Below are 17,404 nucleotides of genomic sequence, written 5' to 3'. Positions count from 1 at the left end.
TACAGCAGGCTCACAACTTTGCTCAGAAAAACTCCTTTGAAAGAAAGACTTGGAACTCTGCTGTCTGGAGGATAAAAACGACTGGCATAGGACTGACTTCCTAACAGAGATGATGGACTCAAGGTGCAGAAAGGGAGACATTTTGGGGTGTGTCCTGGGGTAGATGTGTTTGGTTGGACTATGGTTATTTGTAGCAAGAGCTCTTCCCTACTTTCTTTGGTTTTTGTTTTTATTTTCTAATGGATGAGGAGAAAGGGGGAAAGAGGTAGCTAGTAATAAGTGATGTGAAAAGGGGGAAATATACTGAAACTTTTCTTTAAATGGATGAAAAAAGTTCAGAAGAAAGATCAGACAAGCAAAAAAAAATGGAAAATAAAGCAAGAGGCAGCTAAGGTGGCAACGTGGAGAGAGTGCCAGGTTTGTGGGTTCAAATCTGGTCTCACACATGGAAAACCCAGTGGAATTGTGTGTTGGCTACAGGAGGGGGGTGGGAGGAGGGGAGGGAAAGAACATGAATCATGTAACCATGGGAAAATATTCTTAATTAATCAATAAAAAATAAAAACATAAAACATCTGGTCTCAAAGACTTCCTCAATGTGATGACCTGGGCAAGTCACTTAATCCTAATCACCTATCCCTTTCTGCTATTCTCTCTTAGAACTGATGATAAAAAAGAAGGTAAGGGTTAAAAAAAAAAGTAATTTAAGAAATATTCTTAAAAGTCAAGCATGGGCTGTTAGGTGGCTCAGTGGATAGAGAGCCAGGCCTGTTGATGGGAAGCCTTGGGTTCAAATTTGACCTTAGACACCCTGGGCAAGTCACTTAACCCCCATAGCCTAGCCCTTACTGCTCTTCTGCCTTGGAACCAATACTCAGTATGGATTCTAAAGCAGAAGAGAAGAGTTAAAAAAAAAGTCAGGCAGGATCAAATGGTGATTCAAAACTTCATATGCAATCCTTTTATTCAGTGTTGTGCTATGGAAATGGGAATGCTTTTTGAGTAAAAATTAAAAAAAAATTTAAATTAGAAAAATGCTTTTTGGGGCATTGGGTAGCTCAGTGGTTTGAGAGTCAGGCCTAGAGACGGGAGGTCCTGGGTTCAAATCGGGCCTCAGACACTTCCCAGCTGTGTGACCCTGGGCAAGTCACTTGACCCCCATTGCCCACCCTTACCACTCTTCCACCTATGAGCCAATACACGGAAGTCAAGGGTTTAAAAATAAATAAATAAATAAATAAATAAAATGGAAAAAAAATGCTTTTTGGGGGAAGGCTTCAGGTCAGAATGTTCAAAAATGCCCAGGGTCCCTCCCAGTTCTGCCACCCTATGTTCCTTCTCAGACTAAGAAGCATCCCAGAAAAAGTTCTGTGCCCCGTTCTAAGGGGCATTCCAGCCCGGGCATCCTGCAGGGACATTCAGGGTAAGCCTTCCTGGGGGATGAAGCCTTCTTAGGGGGCGGAACCCCCAGCACACCTGGCTCAGGCTTCACGCTCGCCCCCGGATTGGGTGGAGGGCGGGGCCTCTAGGCTCGGGAGACGACGGGGGAGGGCGCCGGCGCACCGGGAGGGCAGTCCTCTCCGCCCCCCCACCCCCACCCCACCCCGCTCCCATCCCCAGGCCCCCTCACCTGGCGGACCCTCGGAGCAACTAAGCCGGCCCCCGTCCAGCTGTGGATGTAAGCGGCCGCACACGCACATGGTTATAGCCGGCCAGGGGAGACGAGGAAGCGGATGCGGGGCGCTGGGAGCCCCTACACGCGCGGTCCGGGACACCCAACCAGGGCATACAGGAGGCGGGGACGGGGCGCGGGGCGGCCACACCCCCTCCCCTCCCCACAGGTGACCCAGGCCCGGGGGGCGGGGAGGGTCCGAGGAGCCCGGGAAGGGGGCCAAGGAGATCGGGGTTCCCGGGGTTGCGGGGAAGCGCGGTTTTCTGAATGCATCGGGAAAACCCCCACCTTCGCCCCGAGCCGCGGGGCTCGGGGTCCCACCTCTCACCAAATCAAACCAAATGGACTCACGTCCCCCTTCTCAACCCAAATGGAGTCGTCCGCTCGCCCTCGCGCCCCCCCTCCCCCCGCCCACATTCCACCGGCCGTTAGCCGAGTCCTGGGCGGGAGGAGAAGCCCCTGGCCCGTGGGGGAGGGGAGGCAGAGGCAACTGGTTTCTGCTTTCCAGAGAGAACTCTGGGTGAGCTAATCCAGCCTCTCGTTTTGCAGATGAGGAAACCAAGGTCCTTGGAGGGGCAGTGACTTGCCCAGGGTCACACAGCAGGACTGCATTAGAATCTCTTGGTGGGTAGCTTTCAGTGCCAAAGGGTGCCAAGATTTGAGTCAGTCAGTACCACTGGGACTTGGGACAAATAATCACTTAATTTTCCTGGACCCCAGTTTCCTTCTAGCATCTAGTATCCTAGGTCCAGAGCTTCTGGAAATATCATTATCTTAATTATAGCTAGAATTAAAAATATCGTCATTTTATCCTTACAACCCAGACATCAGTGCCATTATGATTCCCATTTTGCAGATGAGGAAACTGAGGCTTGGGGGCGTTAAATGACTTGTTCAGGGTCATGCTGGATCTAGCCCCACTCCCTCATTCCATTTTAGGCCACGAAGGAAAGAAAGTGAAGTGGTTTGTCCCTAATGACACTAGACTAGACTGGCCTAGACTATAACTCAGGGGTCGGCAAAGTATGGCTCTTTCTGCAGGAGCCATAAAGTCCATTTTTTTTCAGGCGCTGTTACAGGAGCGGCACTGTGAGCACTGTACGGCTCTCACGAAATTACATTTTAAAAATGTGTCGTTTATGGCTCTCACAGCCAAAAAGGTTGCTGACCTCTGCTATAACTGGACCAGAGAGGACTAGTGGACTAAGGCTAAGTGGCTCAGGAGATAGTCAGGAAGACCTGACTTCAAATTCAGTCTCAGAAACTTCCTTGCTTTGTGACCTTGGGTGAGCTACTCCACTCTATTTGCCTCAGTTTCCTCATCTGTAAAATAAACCAGAGAAGGAAATGGTCCAGTGCCTCCCTCCTCAAATTCACAGGCCCAGAGCTCTTCCTGGTGCCCATTCTCTGGGAGAGAGGGAATCTGTGGGGGTCTAAACCTTCTCCCCTTTTTTTTCTCCTTTTAAACCCTTCCCTTCCATCTTGGGATCACTATTGGTTCCAAGGCAGAAGAGCGGTAAGGGCTAGACAATGGGAGTGAAGTGATTTTCCCAGGGTCACCCAGTGAGGAAATGTCTGAAGCCAGATTTGAACCCTGGATCCTCCTAACTCCTCTGACATTGGTCATCTGACATCTGGTGCTCTGCTAGGACTAGCCTCATCTTAATGATCAACACTGACAAACCTTGAGAAAAAAAAAGGGTAAACTGAGGGGGCTGGAAGACAGCTTAAAGCAGGCCTGGGGAGGTAGAGGGTCCGGGTTTTGTTGTTGCTTGAGGGCAGGTGGATGATCTAATACACCAAAAATTCTCCTTTGACTTCCAGTGCCTCCTTCTCCTTTGGGAGATGATGGAGATCCCCAGCTATCAGAGAAACACAGACTCTGGCTGGGATTCTTAGGCCAGGAGACCTTTTTTTCCAGGCCTTGGGGACAGACCTCATATCTGCCTTTCCTTGACCAAAGGGATCAAGCCAAAGTTTTATCTCCAAGAGGGATTGTCACCAAGGGAGGGACCTCCTCCTCCTTCTCCTCCTCCTCCTCTTGCTCCTCCTCCTTTTTTTCTGGGGAAATGAAGCTAGGGAAAGAGCCCTCTTTATCTCAAATCAAATATTTACTATGTTTAGGCCCACCAGATTTCAGCCTCCTCCCCTGGGCTTCCCAGAGACACTTCAATCCAGCCTGCCCAGCCAAGAAGTGGCAAGGGATGGTGGAATGTCTCTGGGCCATGCTTTGGGCCAAGGCAAGGAAAGTAGACTCTTGTTTCATAGCCAGGAGCAAATGGTCTGATTTCTTAGACCTTCATTTTCCTCCTCTGTAAAATGGGGAAAGTAATTCTTGCCCTGAGACTGGGAAGGTTAAAGAGATCCAGGGAGATTTGACTTAACACATATAAGTTCCCTTTATTACAATATTAGAATGAGAAGGAAATAGAGTGCATGGAACAATAAAATTTGAAGGACTTTTAGAAGACAGAATTTCAGAGCTAGATGGGCTTAGAACATAGAACTTGGAAAGTTTGAGCAGGGAAGGTCTTTAGAACATAGAATATAAGTGCTGGAAGGGAACTTGGAACAGAGAGCGTCAGAGTTGGAGGGGAATTTATCAGAGAGATCTCTGCCATCCAGGTGAAAAAGGAGAAAGAACAGGGACGCCTAGGCAGCCTAGTAGATAAAATGCCAGCGCTGGGATCCCAGAAAGGGGTGAAGGGTGCCTCGGTTCAAATCTGACCTTAGATACTTCCTAGCTGGGTGACTCTGGGCAAGTCACTTAACCCTGATTGCCTAATCATTTCAGCTCTTCTATCTTGGTATCCATACTAAGAGAGAAGAAATAGATAGAATACTGGGCTTGCCTCAGACAATTACTAGCTGTGTGACCCTGGGCAAATCACTTAATTCTTGTCAGCCTCAGTTTCCTCATTTGTAAAATGGAAATGACAATAATAGCACCTACCTCCCAGGGTAGTTGTGAGGATCAAAATGAGATAATATTTGGAAAGCATTTCGCAAACCTTAAAGCAAATGCTAGCTGCTGTTATTATTAATCTATTGTTGTTATTGTTATTATTATTAACACAGTATCATAGCAATACTGTGAGGAGCAAATCAACTAATATATAATTATACACACTATATATAATAATATATAATACTCTCTAGCACAGGACTAGAAGGGACCTTGGATAAGAGGATGTAGCTTCAGAGAGGAACTAAAAAAATCATTCAGCCCAATTTCTTTCTTCATTTTGTTTTTAAACCTTTACTTTCTGTCCTAGTAACAATTTTTTTTAACCCTCACCTTCCCCCTTAGAATCAACACTGTGTATTGGTTCCAAGGCAGAAAACTGGTAAGGGTAGGCAGTGAGGGTGAAGTGACTTGTCCAGGGTCACACAGCTGGGAAGTGTCTGAGGCCAGATCTGAACCCAAGATCCTCGTCTCTAGGCCTGGCTCTCCATCCACTGAGTCACCCAGCTGCCTGTCCCCTTTTCCTTCTACCCTCTCCCCTCAGTGACAACTTTAAGACAAAAGGGCAAAGGCTAGGCAAACAGGATTAAAGATTTGCCTAGAATCACAAAGCTAGGAAATGTCTGAGCTCAGATTTGAACCCAAGTCCTCTGGAGCTCTATTGACCCTGCCACCCAGCTGTCCTAACTCCTTTATTTTTGCGTTTTGAATGAGGGCCCTTTCTACAGACCACACTGGCCTCAGGGATCTCCTTGTAAGAGAGAGAAAGAAACCCTCCCTCCTCCCTTCTTGCCTCTCTCCCTAATCCCCCAAATTATTAGTCCACAGAGGCTGGAGGTTATCTGAGCTTGGGTGGAGGAGGGGAGCGGGTGGCTGTGGGTGATTCTGCAATGACTCAAGGGGAATTCAGGGCCATGGAAACCCAAAGAAGGAAGAGGAATTTCTTTTTTTTTTTTTTTTTTTTTAGGGAAGGGAGGAGGGCAGAGGACTCACACACGTGAGGAGGAAGGACAGGAAGAAAGTCTATTAGCCAAAGGCAGGAAATAACAGTAGATTCCATTAAGAGGCTACACATCCTCCCCAGGGAACACCCAGGGGGACACTGATACAGTGGAGAGGACAAATGAGCTGCTAAGCTAGGAGTCCGATGGCCAGTTCTGCCACCCCCCTCCATAGGAGACCTTGAGCAAGTCCCTTTCCTTCTCTGGGCCTCAGCTTTCCCACCTCAAAAATGTCCTCTCCCTCCTTTCCCACACACTGGCCGATAACCAAGTTTCAGCATTTATTGGGGGACCTTTAGAAAAAGGGGCCATTGAAACAGAATGAAAAGGAGATTGAAGTTTCCCTAGGAAATTATTTTTTCTGGCATCTGCCCTGATAAAGCCCATCCCTTCAGCCCCCAGCCTGGGAAATTCCTACATCCTTCTCCTAAGAAGAATCCAGATAGGGAGGGACCCTGGGCTGATGGGTACTAGAGGACATCCTCCCCAGCTCCTTTCCATCCTTCCCTCAAGTCTACAAAATGGGGTAACCTAATCATTCGGGACTCAGCCTCCCTCTTCTTAGCGATGAGCGAGTCCTGAGCTCCACAGAGTTCGGGGAATGTTTTACACTGTGGGGTAATCAGTTGGAACACTAATCTCCAAAAGAGACACTTCATCTTTTTTTTTTTTTTTTTAAATCATAAACATTAGACCAAGAGGGCCCGAGAAGAGATCAGAAATCCTCTGGTCAGGACTTAAAGCCCTTCCTACATTTCTACTGCCTTTATGCCTGACTCCTATTCGGGAATCCTCCCATGCAGCAATCTTGGTCTCATGGCTTTTCTTCTCATGTGAGGCTCCATCTCCTATCTCTGTGCCTCTGTGACCCCATCCTTGGAACGCTCTCCCTCCTCATCTCTACCTCCTGGATTTCCGGGCTTCCTTTGGGGATTTATCTGATAGCCTCCATTTTGGCGAAAGCTATTCTTTCAGTTAGTTACTGAAGTTAGAAGTTGATTCCTGGGTTCTCTAGGTACACCAGCACATCATCTTCGCAAAGTAATCATTTTGTTTCCCCTTTACTTGGGATTACTCTCACATTTTCTTCCTTGGCTGTTATTGCTACAGTTAACGTAGCTCCTTCAGCACTCAGCTCCAGTCCTACCCTTTACAGGAATCCCTTGATGGTGTCCTTAGAACAGGCAGTGTCAGAACTGGGAAGACCCTTAGGACCTAGAACATCAGATCGGGGAGGAGCCCATAGATCTCAGAAGGTGAGAGCTGGGGGAGCCCCCAGGACACAAAACATTAGAGCTGGGAGGACTTTTGGGACAGTGTCAGAATTGGGAGAACCCTTAGAACTTAGGATGTCAGAGCTAGAAAGGGCCCTAGAACAAAAAATGTCAAAACTGGGAGAGCCCTTAGAACCTAGAATGTCAGAGCTGGTTAGGGTCTTGGGAATAAAATGTCAGAGTTAAACATTAAATGTCAGAGCTAGGAGGGCCCTTTGAAACCAGAATATCAGGTCTGGGAGGATCCTTAGAACCCAGGATGTCAGGGCTGGGAAGGACCCTTAGAACAGAAAATGTCAGAGCTGGGAGGGAGCTTAGAACAGAGAATGTCAGAGCTGGAAGGGAACTTAGAAGAGAGACTTTTGGACCTGAGAGAGCCCATAGAGATTCTCTAGTCTGACTTTTCCAGGTCACACATCAGGTTAGTGGCAAAGCTAAGACTGGAATCAGGGTTCCTGATGCCCAGGCCTTTAGGCTTGTGCTGTGAGGAGAAAAGGTACCAGGAGGGGTTCAGTTCCAATTCATAGACAAGTTATATCCACTTTTGATAAGAATGTCTCCCTGTTTCCTTTATCTCTTCTGGGACAGGCATCCCCTTAAAGGGCCAGTATGGAGCTATGATCCCCAGCGCATGGACTCTCTTAGTCATCTCCTCCTTCCCCTCCACCCTCAGGTTACAGAGTCCCAGCTCTACCCCTAGTCATCAGAGAACTTGGGGCAGGGACCTGGCAGCTTTTGGAGCATTTATCTTGGTGCCCCTGGCCCAGCCCTACCCGCCGACAGCTCAGAGGCCCTGATGGGTAAACAGGAAGGCAGGCAGATGAAAATAACTCTGGGGCAGGAAGCTCACTTATCCTGGCCCCAGGGACGGGGAGCTCGAACCTAAGCCTCACCCAACACTTCCCCACGTGGCCCTTCTCCTGTGATAGAATGGAGAGATCACACTAGTTCCTCACACCCCATGGCTGCATCTCTTCCCAGGAGAACCCGGGGACTCCTTCTGATACATAGAAATAATCCTCAATAGTTCGCCCAGGTCAGTGGGTGGCAAGATTGGGAATGGAACAGAGTCATTCTATGGATTGTTAAAGTTAAAGAGACCTTAGAACGTGGGCTGTCAGGGCTGGGCTGGCCCTTAGAACATTCATGGACTGTCAAGGCCCCCATCCCTGACTTTGATGGAGAAGTGTCTGATGGTGTATGTTGTAACTGTGCCAGCCTACAGGGAGAAGATCTTGACTTCAACCGTGGAACAAGGGATAAGGAACAAGGGCCAGCCCTTTCTCCCAAGCCCCACACCTGGCAGGTCCTGGTCATAGCCAGGCCAGGGCTGAGGGAGGAAGGTCAGAGTTCACCTGCGGGCATTGTAAATCAAGGCCATATCATGAAACAGCACAGTGGATGGCCTATTGATCCCAAATCATTATACTATAAGATTTTTCTTTTAAACCCTCACCTTCCATCTTAGAATCAATACTGTGTTTTGATTCCAAGGCAGAAGAGCAATAAGGATTATGTGTTGGGGGTTAGGTGACCCCCAGGGTCACACAGTTAGGAAGTGTCTGAGGCCAGAATTGAACCCAGGACCTCCCATCTCTAGGCCTGGCTCTCCATCCACTGAGCAACCCAGCTGCCCCCTATAGTGTAAGATTTTAGGCTGGGAGAGGTCATAGGGATAACCTAGTCCAATCACCTCCTTTTATAGAAAAACAAAACTGAGGCCCAGATCTTTGTTCCAAAGTTCCAGCCGGGTGACGTTCTTCCTCCTGGTACTGATATTCTACATTCTAAGTTCTGTGTTCATAGGGGTTGCTAAGGTTACATGACAGGGTGCCCCAAGAAGTGTCAGAGCCAGACTCTCAGGCTGGGTCTTCTGATCCCCCCCCCAGGGTGGTCCTCAGGAGCCCATGATGCCAAGTGAGGAGGGGGCTGAGTGTAGATGTCCCCTGGGTCCATAGAGGCAGGAAGGGGAGGTTGCCCGGTGACAGGGACAGACACTCACCATCTCTCAGGATTGTGTCTTTGAGCTTCTCCAAGGTCTCCGCAAATCGGGCCACGTGGGCCAGCAGCTGCGAGATATCCTCGACGTCCACGAAAAGCCCATCACTGCCTTCCACGGGGCTGTTGGTAGAGCTCTTGTGACCTCGCCCCAGTGTCCAGGTGCCGGGGGCGGACAGGGGGAAGCCGGCCGCACTGGCATGGCGGCTCAGGCTAGTTGGGCGCTTGAGAGTACCCACAGCACCCGAGCCCAGTTTGGTCCCACTAGGAGACGACTCTAGACCCAGTCCAGCAGTATGAGATGACAGCTCTGTGGCGTCCTTCCTGGGCAGCTCCTAGTGGGAGGAAAAGAGAAACTATGAAGTGGGGCAGGTGAAGAAGACAGGATGATGTTGGGGAAAGGGCCTGTGACCAGGAGCTGGGTTCTAGTCCTCTTTTTGCTCCTGATTTCTGGGCCTTAATTTCCCCATCTGTAAAATGAGAGGGTTGGACTTTTTGAGCTAGAAATCTAGAAAAGAGAAGCAAAAAAAGAGAAAATTTTATCAAATACTTGGATAAAGAACCTTCAGAGTTTCGGTGATTACAGATCGTATCAGATTAACCTTATTTCATCTTGTAACAGATGAGGGAATGCTGTGACTAGAACTCAATACAGATTTCTAGCCAAGTTTGACAAGAGTATCTTGCTATTCTTTTTTTTTTTTTAAATAAAACCCTTACCTTCTATCTTAAAATCAATACTGTATTCATCCCAAGACAAAAGAGTAGTAAGGATAGGCAATGGGAGTTAAGTGACTTGTCCAGGGTCCCACAGTTAGGAAGTATCCAGATTGGAACCCAGGACCTTCCTTCTCTAGGCTTGGCTATCAATCCACTAAGCCACCCAGCTGCCTTATATCCTACTATTCTTGTGGAGAAGATGCAAAGATAGGAACTAGACAGCAATACAATTAGATGGTAGAATTGATCAGATTCAGAAAGACATTAATGGGTCCATGTTAACTTGGCATGTGCCCTAGTGAAAGTGCCCTAGCGATCTGTTTGTTTCTGGACTGTTAGACAATTTTTATCAAATACTTGGATAGAGTGGCAGAGGATGCAAAACTAGAAGGGATAGGTGATATGCTAGATGACAGCTGGGATCCAAAAAGATCTTGACAGACCAGAGCAGAGATAAAATTCAGTAGGGATAAATAAATGTCAAGCCTTTCCCTTGGGTTCAAAAAATCAATTTCAGGAGAGAGAGAGAGAGAGAGAGAGAGAGAGAGAGAGAGAGAGAGAGAGAGAGAGAGAAGGAGAGGGAGAGGGAGAGGGAGAGGGAGAGAGCGAGAGAGCGCCTTGTTTGGGAAAGATCCTTAGGGATTTCAGTGGACTTCAAGCTCTATATGGGTCAGACATGTCTTGTGATGGTCAAAAAAAAAAAAGCTAACTTCAAGGAGTAAGGAAATTATGTTTTGTTATTCAGTCTTTTCAGTCATGTCAGATTCTTTGTATCCCTATTTTGGGGTCTTCTTGGCAAAGATAACTGGAGTGGTTTGCCATCTCATTGTCCAGCTCATTTTATCGATGAAGAAATTGAGGCAAAGAGGGTGAAGGAATTTGGCCAGGATCACACAATTGTATTCTGAGGCTGGGTTTGAACTCAGGTCTTCCTGATTCTATCCATTGAGCCGCTTAGCTGCCCTGAGGAGATGAGAGTTCCTCTGAAATCTGACTTCATCCAAGTTCTGGTTGCCACAATTTTAAAAGGACATCGAGGGGACAGCTAGGTGGCTCAGTGGGTTGAGAGCCAGACCCAGAGATGGGAGGTCCTAGGTTCAAATCTGGACTCATGCACTTCCTAGCTGTGTGACCCTGGGCAAGTCACTTAACCCCCATTGCTTAGCCCTTAGCACTCTTCTCCCTTAGAATCAATATACAGTATTAATTTCAAGATGGAAGGTAAGGGATAATGATAATGATAATGATAATAATAATAATAATAACAATAACAATAATGACATCAAGAGACAACTTGGGATAGCAAGACAGAGTGCTAGAACTGGAGACAGGAAGACATGATTTTGAATTCCACCTTGGACATTTACTAGCTGTGTGACCTGGAACGAGTCATTTAACATCTCTTGATCCCAGTTTCCTCGTCTGTAAAATGGGGACAGTGATAGCATCTCTTCTTCTCGCAGGTTGTTGTGAGGTTCAAATGAGTTAATCCATATAGAGCACTCTGCAAACTTTAAAGCATCATAGAGAGATCTTCTCCCAGTCTTGTGCTGCTGTCTCCTGCCTCCAAACTGGAATAGCCTTCCTCCTCACCTCTGCTCTTCAGAATCCTTCTCTTCCTACAAGGTCCAGCTCCTCTTCGAGGCCTTATCGGATCCCCCCGGCCACCAGAGGTAATCGGTCCCTCCTCAAAAAACCCCCAATACAGGAATATTCTGCAGCACCCACATCCAACCTGTTGCCTCCTCGAGTCCATTCTGCTTCTACCGATATGTCTCAAATCTGGGTCCTTCTTTCTCGGCATTTGGACACCTCCTTGATCTCTCCACTCAGAACTGCCTCTCCGCTCTCCAACACAGCCTTCGAAGCACGGTTATTAGTATTGCTATTGCTCTGATTACTAGCTGGAGAGTGTCCAGAGGAAGGCGACGGGGACTGGTGGTTGAGTCCGAGTCATATGAGGGTCTACGGGAGGAACTGGGAATGTTTAGCCTGCAGAAATAGACTTGAGGAGGAGCAGAGCTAAAGTATCAAGAGGGGGGTTCAATGTAAAAAGCTCTTTGTGGACCAGGGACCCTACTGGCTTGTCCCACTTGGGCCCAGACGGCAGAACTAACAGTGGTGGAGGTGAGGAGGAGTTGTAGAAGACAGATTTAGGCTCCAGTAAAGGAAAAGCTTCCTGACCATCAGAGCCGTCCTAATGGAGAATGAGAGCTCGGTGGAACAGTGGTTAGAGGGACCGACCTGGATCTACGAAGATTTACCTCCATGAGTCCAAATCCAGCCCCAGACACTTCCTAGCCGTGTGACCGTGGCCCTTCCTCTCTTTTTTAGAATTCGTCTTAGAATTAGAATTAGAACTACGGCGTGATGGGATCCCTCTCCATGGAGGTCTGTTAGCAGACATTGGGCAGATACTCCTCTGGAATGTTCTGGTAGGGCTTCCTTTTGTGTGTGGTTGGGCTAGAAAGCCTCCAGAGCCTCCCAGAATGTGCCCATTGTGAGCTGGGAGAGGCCTCCTAGCTCTGATGTTCTCTCCTCCCATTGGGAAGCCATTCCATCCCTTCTGGGGTATCCCTGGGTTTACAGGTCAAAGGTAAGGGGTGAGATTTGTTATGGGGTTCCCCCCACACCCTCTCCCAATCCTCCCTCTGTTACTCAATTTCCTCCTGCTCGGGGGCCCTTTCACAAGCGGCTCTACAGAACCTCCAAACCACAGGGCAGGGCAGCTCAGCCTTCTCTTCCTGTTCTGCCTACAACATGGTGGGGGTGGGGTGGGGCTGCTCCCTTCAGCTGGGGCCTGGGAGTCAGGGTCCCACAATCCCCAAAACTCATTGCTGGAAGGGCCCCCACAGAGCTTCTGCCTCAACTCAAACCCGAGCAAGGATCTCTTCCCCATCTTCCCATCCAGCCTCTGCTCAGGATGGGGAACTCGCTCTTCCTCCAGATAGGCTTCAATGCCTGGCTTCTTTCTCCTCCTTCCCCAGAAGGCCGAGAAGTGGAGGAAGATGATGGAGAGCAAGAGCCTTGTGCCGAGGCCTTGGGTGAATTGGAAAAGGGGCACAGTGCAGGGGCTGGAGACATCCAGGATGTCGGGCAACCATGGGGAACCGCTTTGTTGGCTTGGGGTAGGGTGGGGAAAGTTGCAGGCCCTTTCTTGCCAGGGGATTGTCGACCCACATTTTAACGTCCTGCTGGACTTCCCTACCTGCTACAAAGAAATCCTCATCGTCCCCTGCCTTCCCGTTGAGGGCATCACCCTCCTCCCAGGCATCCAGGCTCGGGCATCTTTGATTCTTCCCTCTTTCTCACCATCCACATCCAATGCCTTGCCATGTTCAATCCATCCTGCCTCCACCAACATCTCTCAGATCGTCCCCCTTCTTTCTCTGTGTGTGGCCACCCCCTTTGGCAATCAATTCAGAATTGGGGTCCCTGCTTTTAATTATTCTTCTCTCCAATAAAGCCTTCATACTGGAGCAAAAAACCCCCCAAACAACAGACTAAAGTCTTCCTAAAGCACTAACCATTCCACTCGTCTGCTCTAAAAACTTCAATAACTCCCTCTATTCCTTTGGGCTAAATTTCAGATTCTTTAGCCTGGCATTCCAGGCCCTCCACGTTCAGACTCCCACCTAGCTTTCTTTCTCTATTTCACATTACTTTAACAAACTGTATATTCCAGCCAAACTGGACCAGCTAGCTCTATTCCTCTAATATTATTCTGCCATCTCCCACCTCCATGCATTTATTTCCCAAAAAAAACCTTCCCTCCTCATCTCAGCTCTTCAGAATCCTTCTTTTCTTTCCAGAACTCAGCTCAGGAGCCACCTCCTTTATGAAGCCTTCCCTGCTGCCCTCTGCTGAAGATATTCAACTCCCTCCTCCATTATTCCAGAAGTGGATATCTCCTTTGCTCCCATCACTTTCTACCGTGTATTGCCCTAAAATATAGACTTCTTGAGAGAAGGGACTGTGCTTTAAAAAAAATCTTTGTTCTCTTCTCCAGCACAAAGTAGCAAATATTTGTCAATATTGGGGTTTCCCTCTGCCAAGAGGCAGTGTGATTCTAGCCCATAGAACGTCTTCTTTTGTCCCTGGTAAACTGGCCATAGACAGGCAGGAGCTCCAGAGTGTTATGTAGAGCTTCAAAGGGGTTTTTAGAGATCATCTGATAATTTTCTAGATGAGGAAACTTGGATCCAAGGAGGAAAATGTAACTAACATACATGGCAGAGTCCGGATTCAAACCCAGAACTTCTGACCCCAAATGTAGCCCCCTTCCCACTATAACTCATACTGCCTCCTGGCTGGTGCCCAAAGATGGAGGAAAGAGAGCAAGAGGGCAGGAAGCAGAGAAGGGTGCCACCCAGCAGCTGCCACCCTGCCCTGTGCCTCCCCTGGGTCAGAATCCCAGCATCACCACTTTTTGCGTGACCTTAGACAAGACCTCTCTGGGACTCAGTTTCCCATGATTTAAAATGAGGGAATTAGATTAGATGATTTCTTTTTATTTTTTTACCTTCCATTTTAGAATCAGTACTATGTACTGGTCCCAAGGCAGAAGGGCGGTAAGGGCCAGGCAATGGGGGTCAAGTGACTTGCCCAGGGTCACACATTGAGGAAGTGTCTGAGGTCAGATTGGAACCCAGGCCCTCCCATCTCTAGGTCTGGCTCTTAATCCACTGATCAGCCCCCTGATTAGAAGATTTCTGAGGCCATTCCAGGTGTGATGTTCCACGGCCCTGAGATCCCCAGAAATCACTCATTCAGTCAGGCACTTATTAAGTGCTTACTCTGTGCCTGGCATCCCCAGACAGCTCTAGCTAGATCTCCCTCATCACGTCCCAATCACAAACCTGGGAGATTCTTGCCAGAGACAACGACATATTAAGCAGAAAACCAAAACCTGAAGGGGCCTATCAGTGGCGTGTTTCGTCCCTGCTGTCCATGAAAGGGAAGGGATATAAAATAGGAAAACCGACTTGAGACCTGAACCTCTGACCAAGGAGTGGATGCTGAGAAGATATGGCCTCAGTTTCCTCATCTGACAAATGGGAGGGTGGGATTGAATCACCTCCAAGAGGCTAAGACACCAACACAAAGAACTAGGCTCCACGGTTCTCCGTGATAAATGAGGGTCAGGAAGGCTTCCAGAGAAGGGAGCTCTTGAGTTGGGCATTAAAGGATGAACAGAGGGGCAGCTCAGTGGCTTGAGTGCCAGGCTTAGAGACAAGAGGTCTGAGGTTCAAATTTGGCTTTAGACACCCTGGGCAAGTCACTGCGCCCCCATTGCCCAGCCCTTACCGATTTTCTGCCTTGGAACCAATACGCAGTACTATTCTAAGACAGAAAGTGAGGATTTAAAAAAAAAGATGAAGAGGAATTGGCCAGATCAAGTCGGGGAGGAAGGACATTTGTCCCCCCAGTCACCCCTTGTCCCCTCCACAGATGCCCCTTACGGCTCACTGATCTCCCCACAGAACCCACGAGATCCCAGAGGCTTCCCAAGATGGCCCCCAGTGCCCCCTTGGGGGGAAGCAGCAGCTTCCTGGAGTGGTCCTGAGTTCAAGAGGAAACCACCCAGTTGTTGGAGGGACAGGCAGGTGTCCAGCTCTAAATAGGGGGATCAGAGGGGGGACTGCCTGCGAGTCCTCCCTCTTCCACTCTTCTTCTCAGCCAGGCTTGGGAGCCCAACTTCCCTCTTTCCCTCCCGCCACTTTGGGTGCCCCGCCAGGCCTACCTTTAGCCGCACGCGGGGGTCTCTGCTGAGAGGCTCAGCCCCCCTCAGCCCCACTGAGTAGGGACTGTAGCTCTGTTTTGTCCCCAGGCGTCTGCTTAGCATCCCCTTGACCTCCAGTGCCCCTAGGGTGGGACACATGGGAGGAGGGGGAGCCCCACCTAGAGAGCTCCTTGGGCGCTGCTTCATGGGGTGGGGGAGGACCCAGGCAGGGAAGTGGGGGGCTGAGTCTGGGCGTGACCACAAGCCCAGGGCCACCCCTGGGAGCAGCCCCCCCACCCCGACCCCAAGACGGCACTTGACTCCTCGTGGATCTCCCCCCCTCAGCCAGAAGTGCACCCCTGAATCTCAGGGGGCAACGTGCGGGGAATCGAGAGTTAGGGAGACGCTGGCGCCTCACGCATTCTAGGCCCCAGGACCCCCACCTCGCCCCAACGTGGAGACCCTTCCTTGCTAACTTTGAGGGCTCATTTCCTGAGCCAGCCACCCGAAGTGGTGAGCTCCTCTCTCCTCTGGCCCTTCCCCCTTTTCTGCCCGCCCCTGAGCTTTGGGGTTCCCATCCTGGGCTTCTCAGGGCCTCTGAGCGAGGCAATCACCCTCTCTGGCCCTCGGTTTCTTCTTCAGATGAGAGAGGCTGGAGGAGCGGCTCTCGGGCTCAGGGGCCTCAGGTCTGTGCCCAGCCTCCTCCCCCTGGCAGCCAGGCCAGGACCACTCACCAAGGGGGCCTGCGGGCTGGGGCTTCCCGCCCGGCTCTTTTTGGAAATGGATGGGGTTTTCATCAGCTCTCGCTTCTTCTTGGAGAACATGATGGGGCTGCCTCCTGGGCACAGAGTGGGGAGCCTCTGGAGGGGAGCCAGGGGCCGAGGAGCCCAAGGTGGCTGCCTGGCTCAGGGGGGCCCCGAGATCCCCAGCCCTCCCTCTCGGTGCCTCCGTCCTGACGTCTGGCGGCCGATGGGACCACATTGGCTCCCCCCTCCACCTCGGAGCTGTCAGAGGCAGGGCCATGTGACAGGGGCCCCATCACTCATTGGTGTTGGCCCCGTGGCCTCCCCCCCCAACAGGAAAAGGAGCGGAAGGCAGAATACACACCCACAAAAACACAGCCGCGAGCTTCTTTTCCTCTCTCCGCTCTCTCCTCCACAGGCCTGGCCCAGGATCCCTCTCCCCAGGCTCCCTTGGTCCCTTCCCCCGAGGGGAGGGCATGCAGGATGTCCCGGGACCCCCAGGCCCTCCGCCCCCCAGACACACCTCATGGGAAAATCTTGGAATCAGGAGACATCCAACTTTGAATCCAGAATCTTAATTCCTCAGCCTCAGTTTCCTCATTTGTCCAATGCTGGGAGATTCCAGCAAGATCCTACATAGTACAGGTTACACTGCTTTGTGCTTTATGCTTGTCAGCTATAAACACAAAAAACAGACAGACAGACAGACAGACAGACAGACACACGCACACACACACACACACACACACACACCCTTTTTAAAAAACCCTTTCTTTTTGTCTAAGATAGAAGGGAAAGGGCTAAACAATGGGGTTAAGTGACTCGCCCAAGGTCACACAGCTCGGAAGCATCAGAGGCCAGATTTGAACTCCCAACTCTAGATCTGTGCTCTATCCATTGAGCCACCCTCCCACATACCTTCAGGGTTGGAGAGGAGGATAACAGCTCTTCAAGAGACTTGGGGGTGGCTAGTCTCAGTCCTTGCCATTGATCTGCCTGTCCAGTGATTTTGGAGCAAATGTATTCCCCTCTCATAGGAGTGGAGGATTAAGAGCCGAGGGGGTTCTCAGGGATCATCTTTTTCAACCCTCTCATTTTTACAGATGGGGAAACTGAGGCCTAGGAAAGGGAAGTCAGGCAGCTCAATAAATAGCAGAGCCAAGATTTGAACTTGGGTCCTCTGACTCTAAATCCAGAATTCTCACTTGCTTCAATTAAATAGGACCAATATTCATTAAGTACCCAATATGTGCCAGACAAGGTGTTTTAAAAAATATTCGCCAAATTGAATTGGAGTGGAAAGAGCTCT

At 49.6% G+C, this 17,404-nt stretch overlaps 1 protein-coding gene across 1 annotated transcript in view; it reads right to left on the bottom strand.

Moving 5' to 3' along the window:
• ARHGAP45 (Rho GTPase activating protein 45) overlaps nucleotides 1–16,274 on the bottom strand; it is a 46,688-nt gene extending 30,414 nt beyond the window's left edge. The window contains exons 1-2 of the mRNA XM_044671698.1: nucleotides 16,087–16,274; nucleotides 8,915–9,245 (exon numbers count right to left, since the gene is read on the bottom strand). Of these exons, the coding sequence (XP_044527633.1) occupies nucleotides 8,915–9,245; nucleotides 16,087–16,176 (421 nt within the window). The 5' untranslated portion in view covers nucleotides 16,177–16,274. The remainder of the gene's footprint in view (nucleotides 1–8,914; nucleotides 9,246–16,086) is intronic.
• Nucleotides 16,275–17,404: the final 1,130 nt, after the last annotated feature.

Source organism: Gracilinanus agilis, chromosome 1 (assembly GCF_016433145.1).
Source record: "Gracilinanus agilis isolate LMUSP501 chromosome 1, AgileGrace, whole genome shotgun sequence".
NCBI classification, from domain to species: domain Eukaryota; kingdom Metazoa; phylum Chordata; class Mammalia; order Didelphimorphia; family Didelphidae; genus Gracilinanus; species Gracilinanus agilis.
Note: the sequence above shows the minus strand (reverse complement) of the source record. Positions and strands in the feature narration are given on the sequence as shown.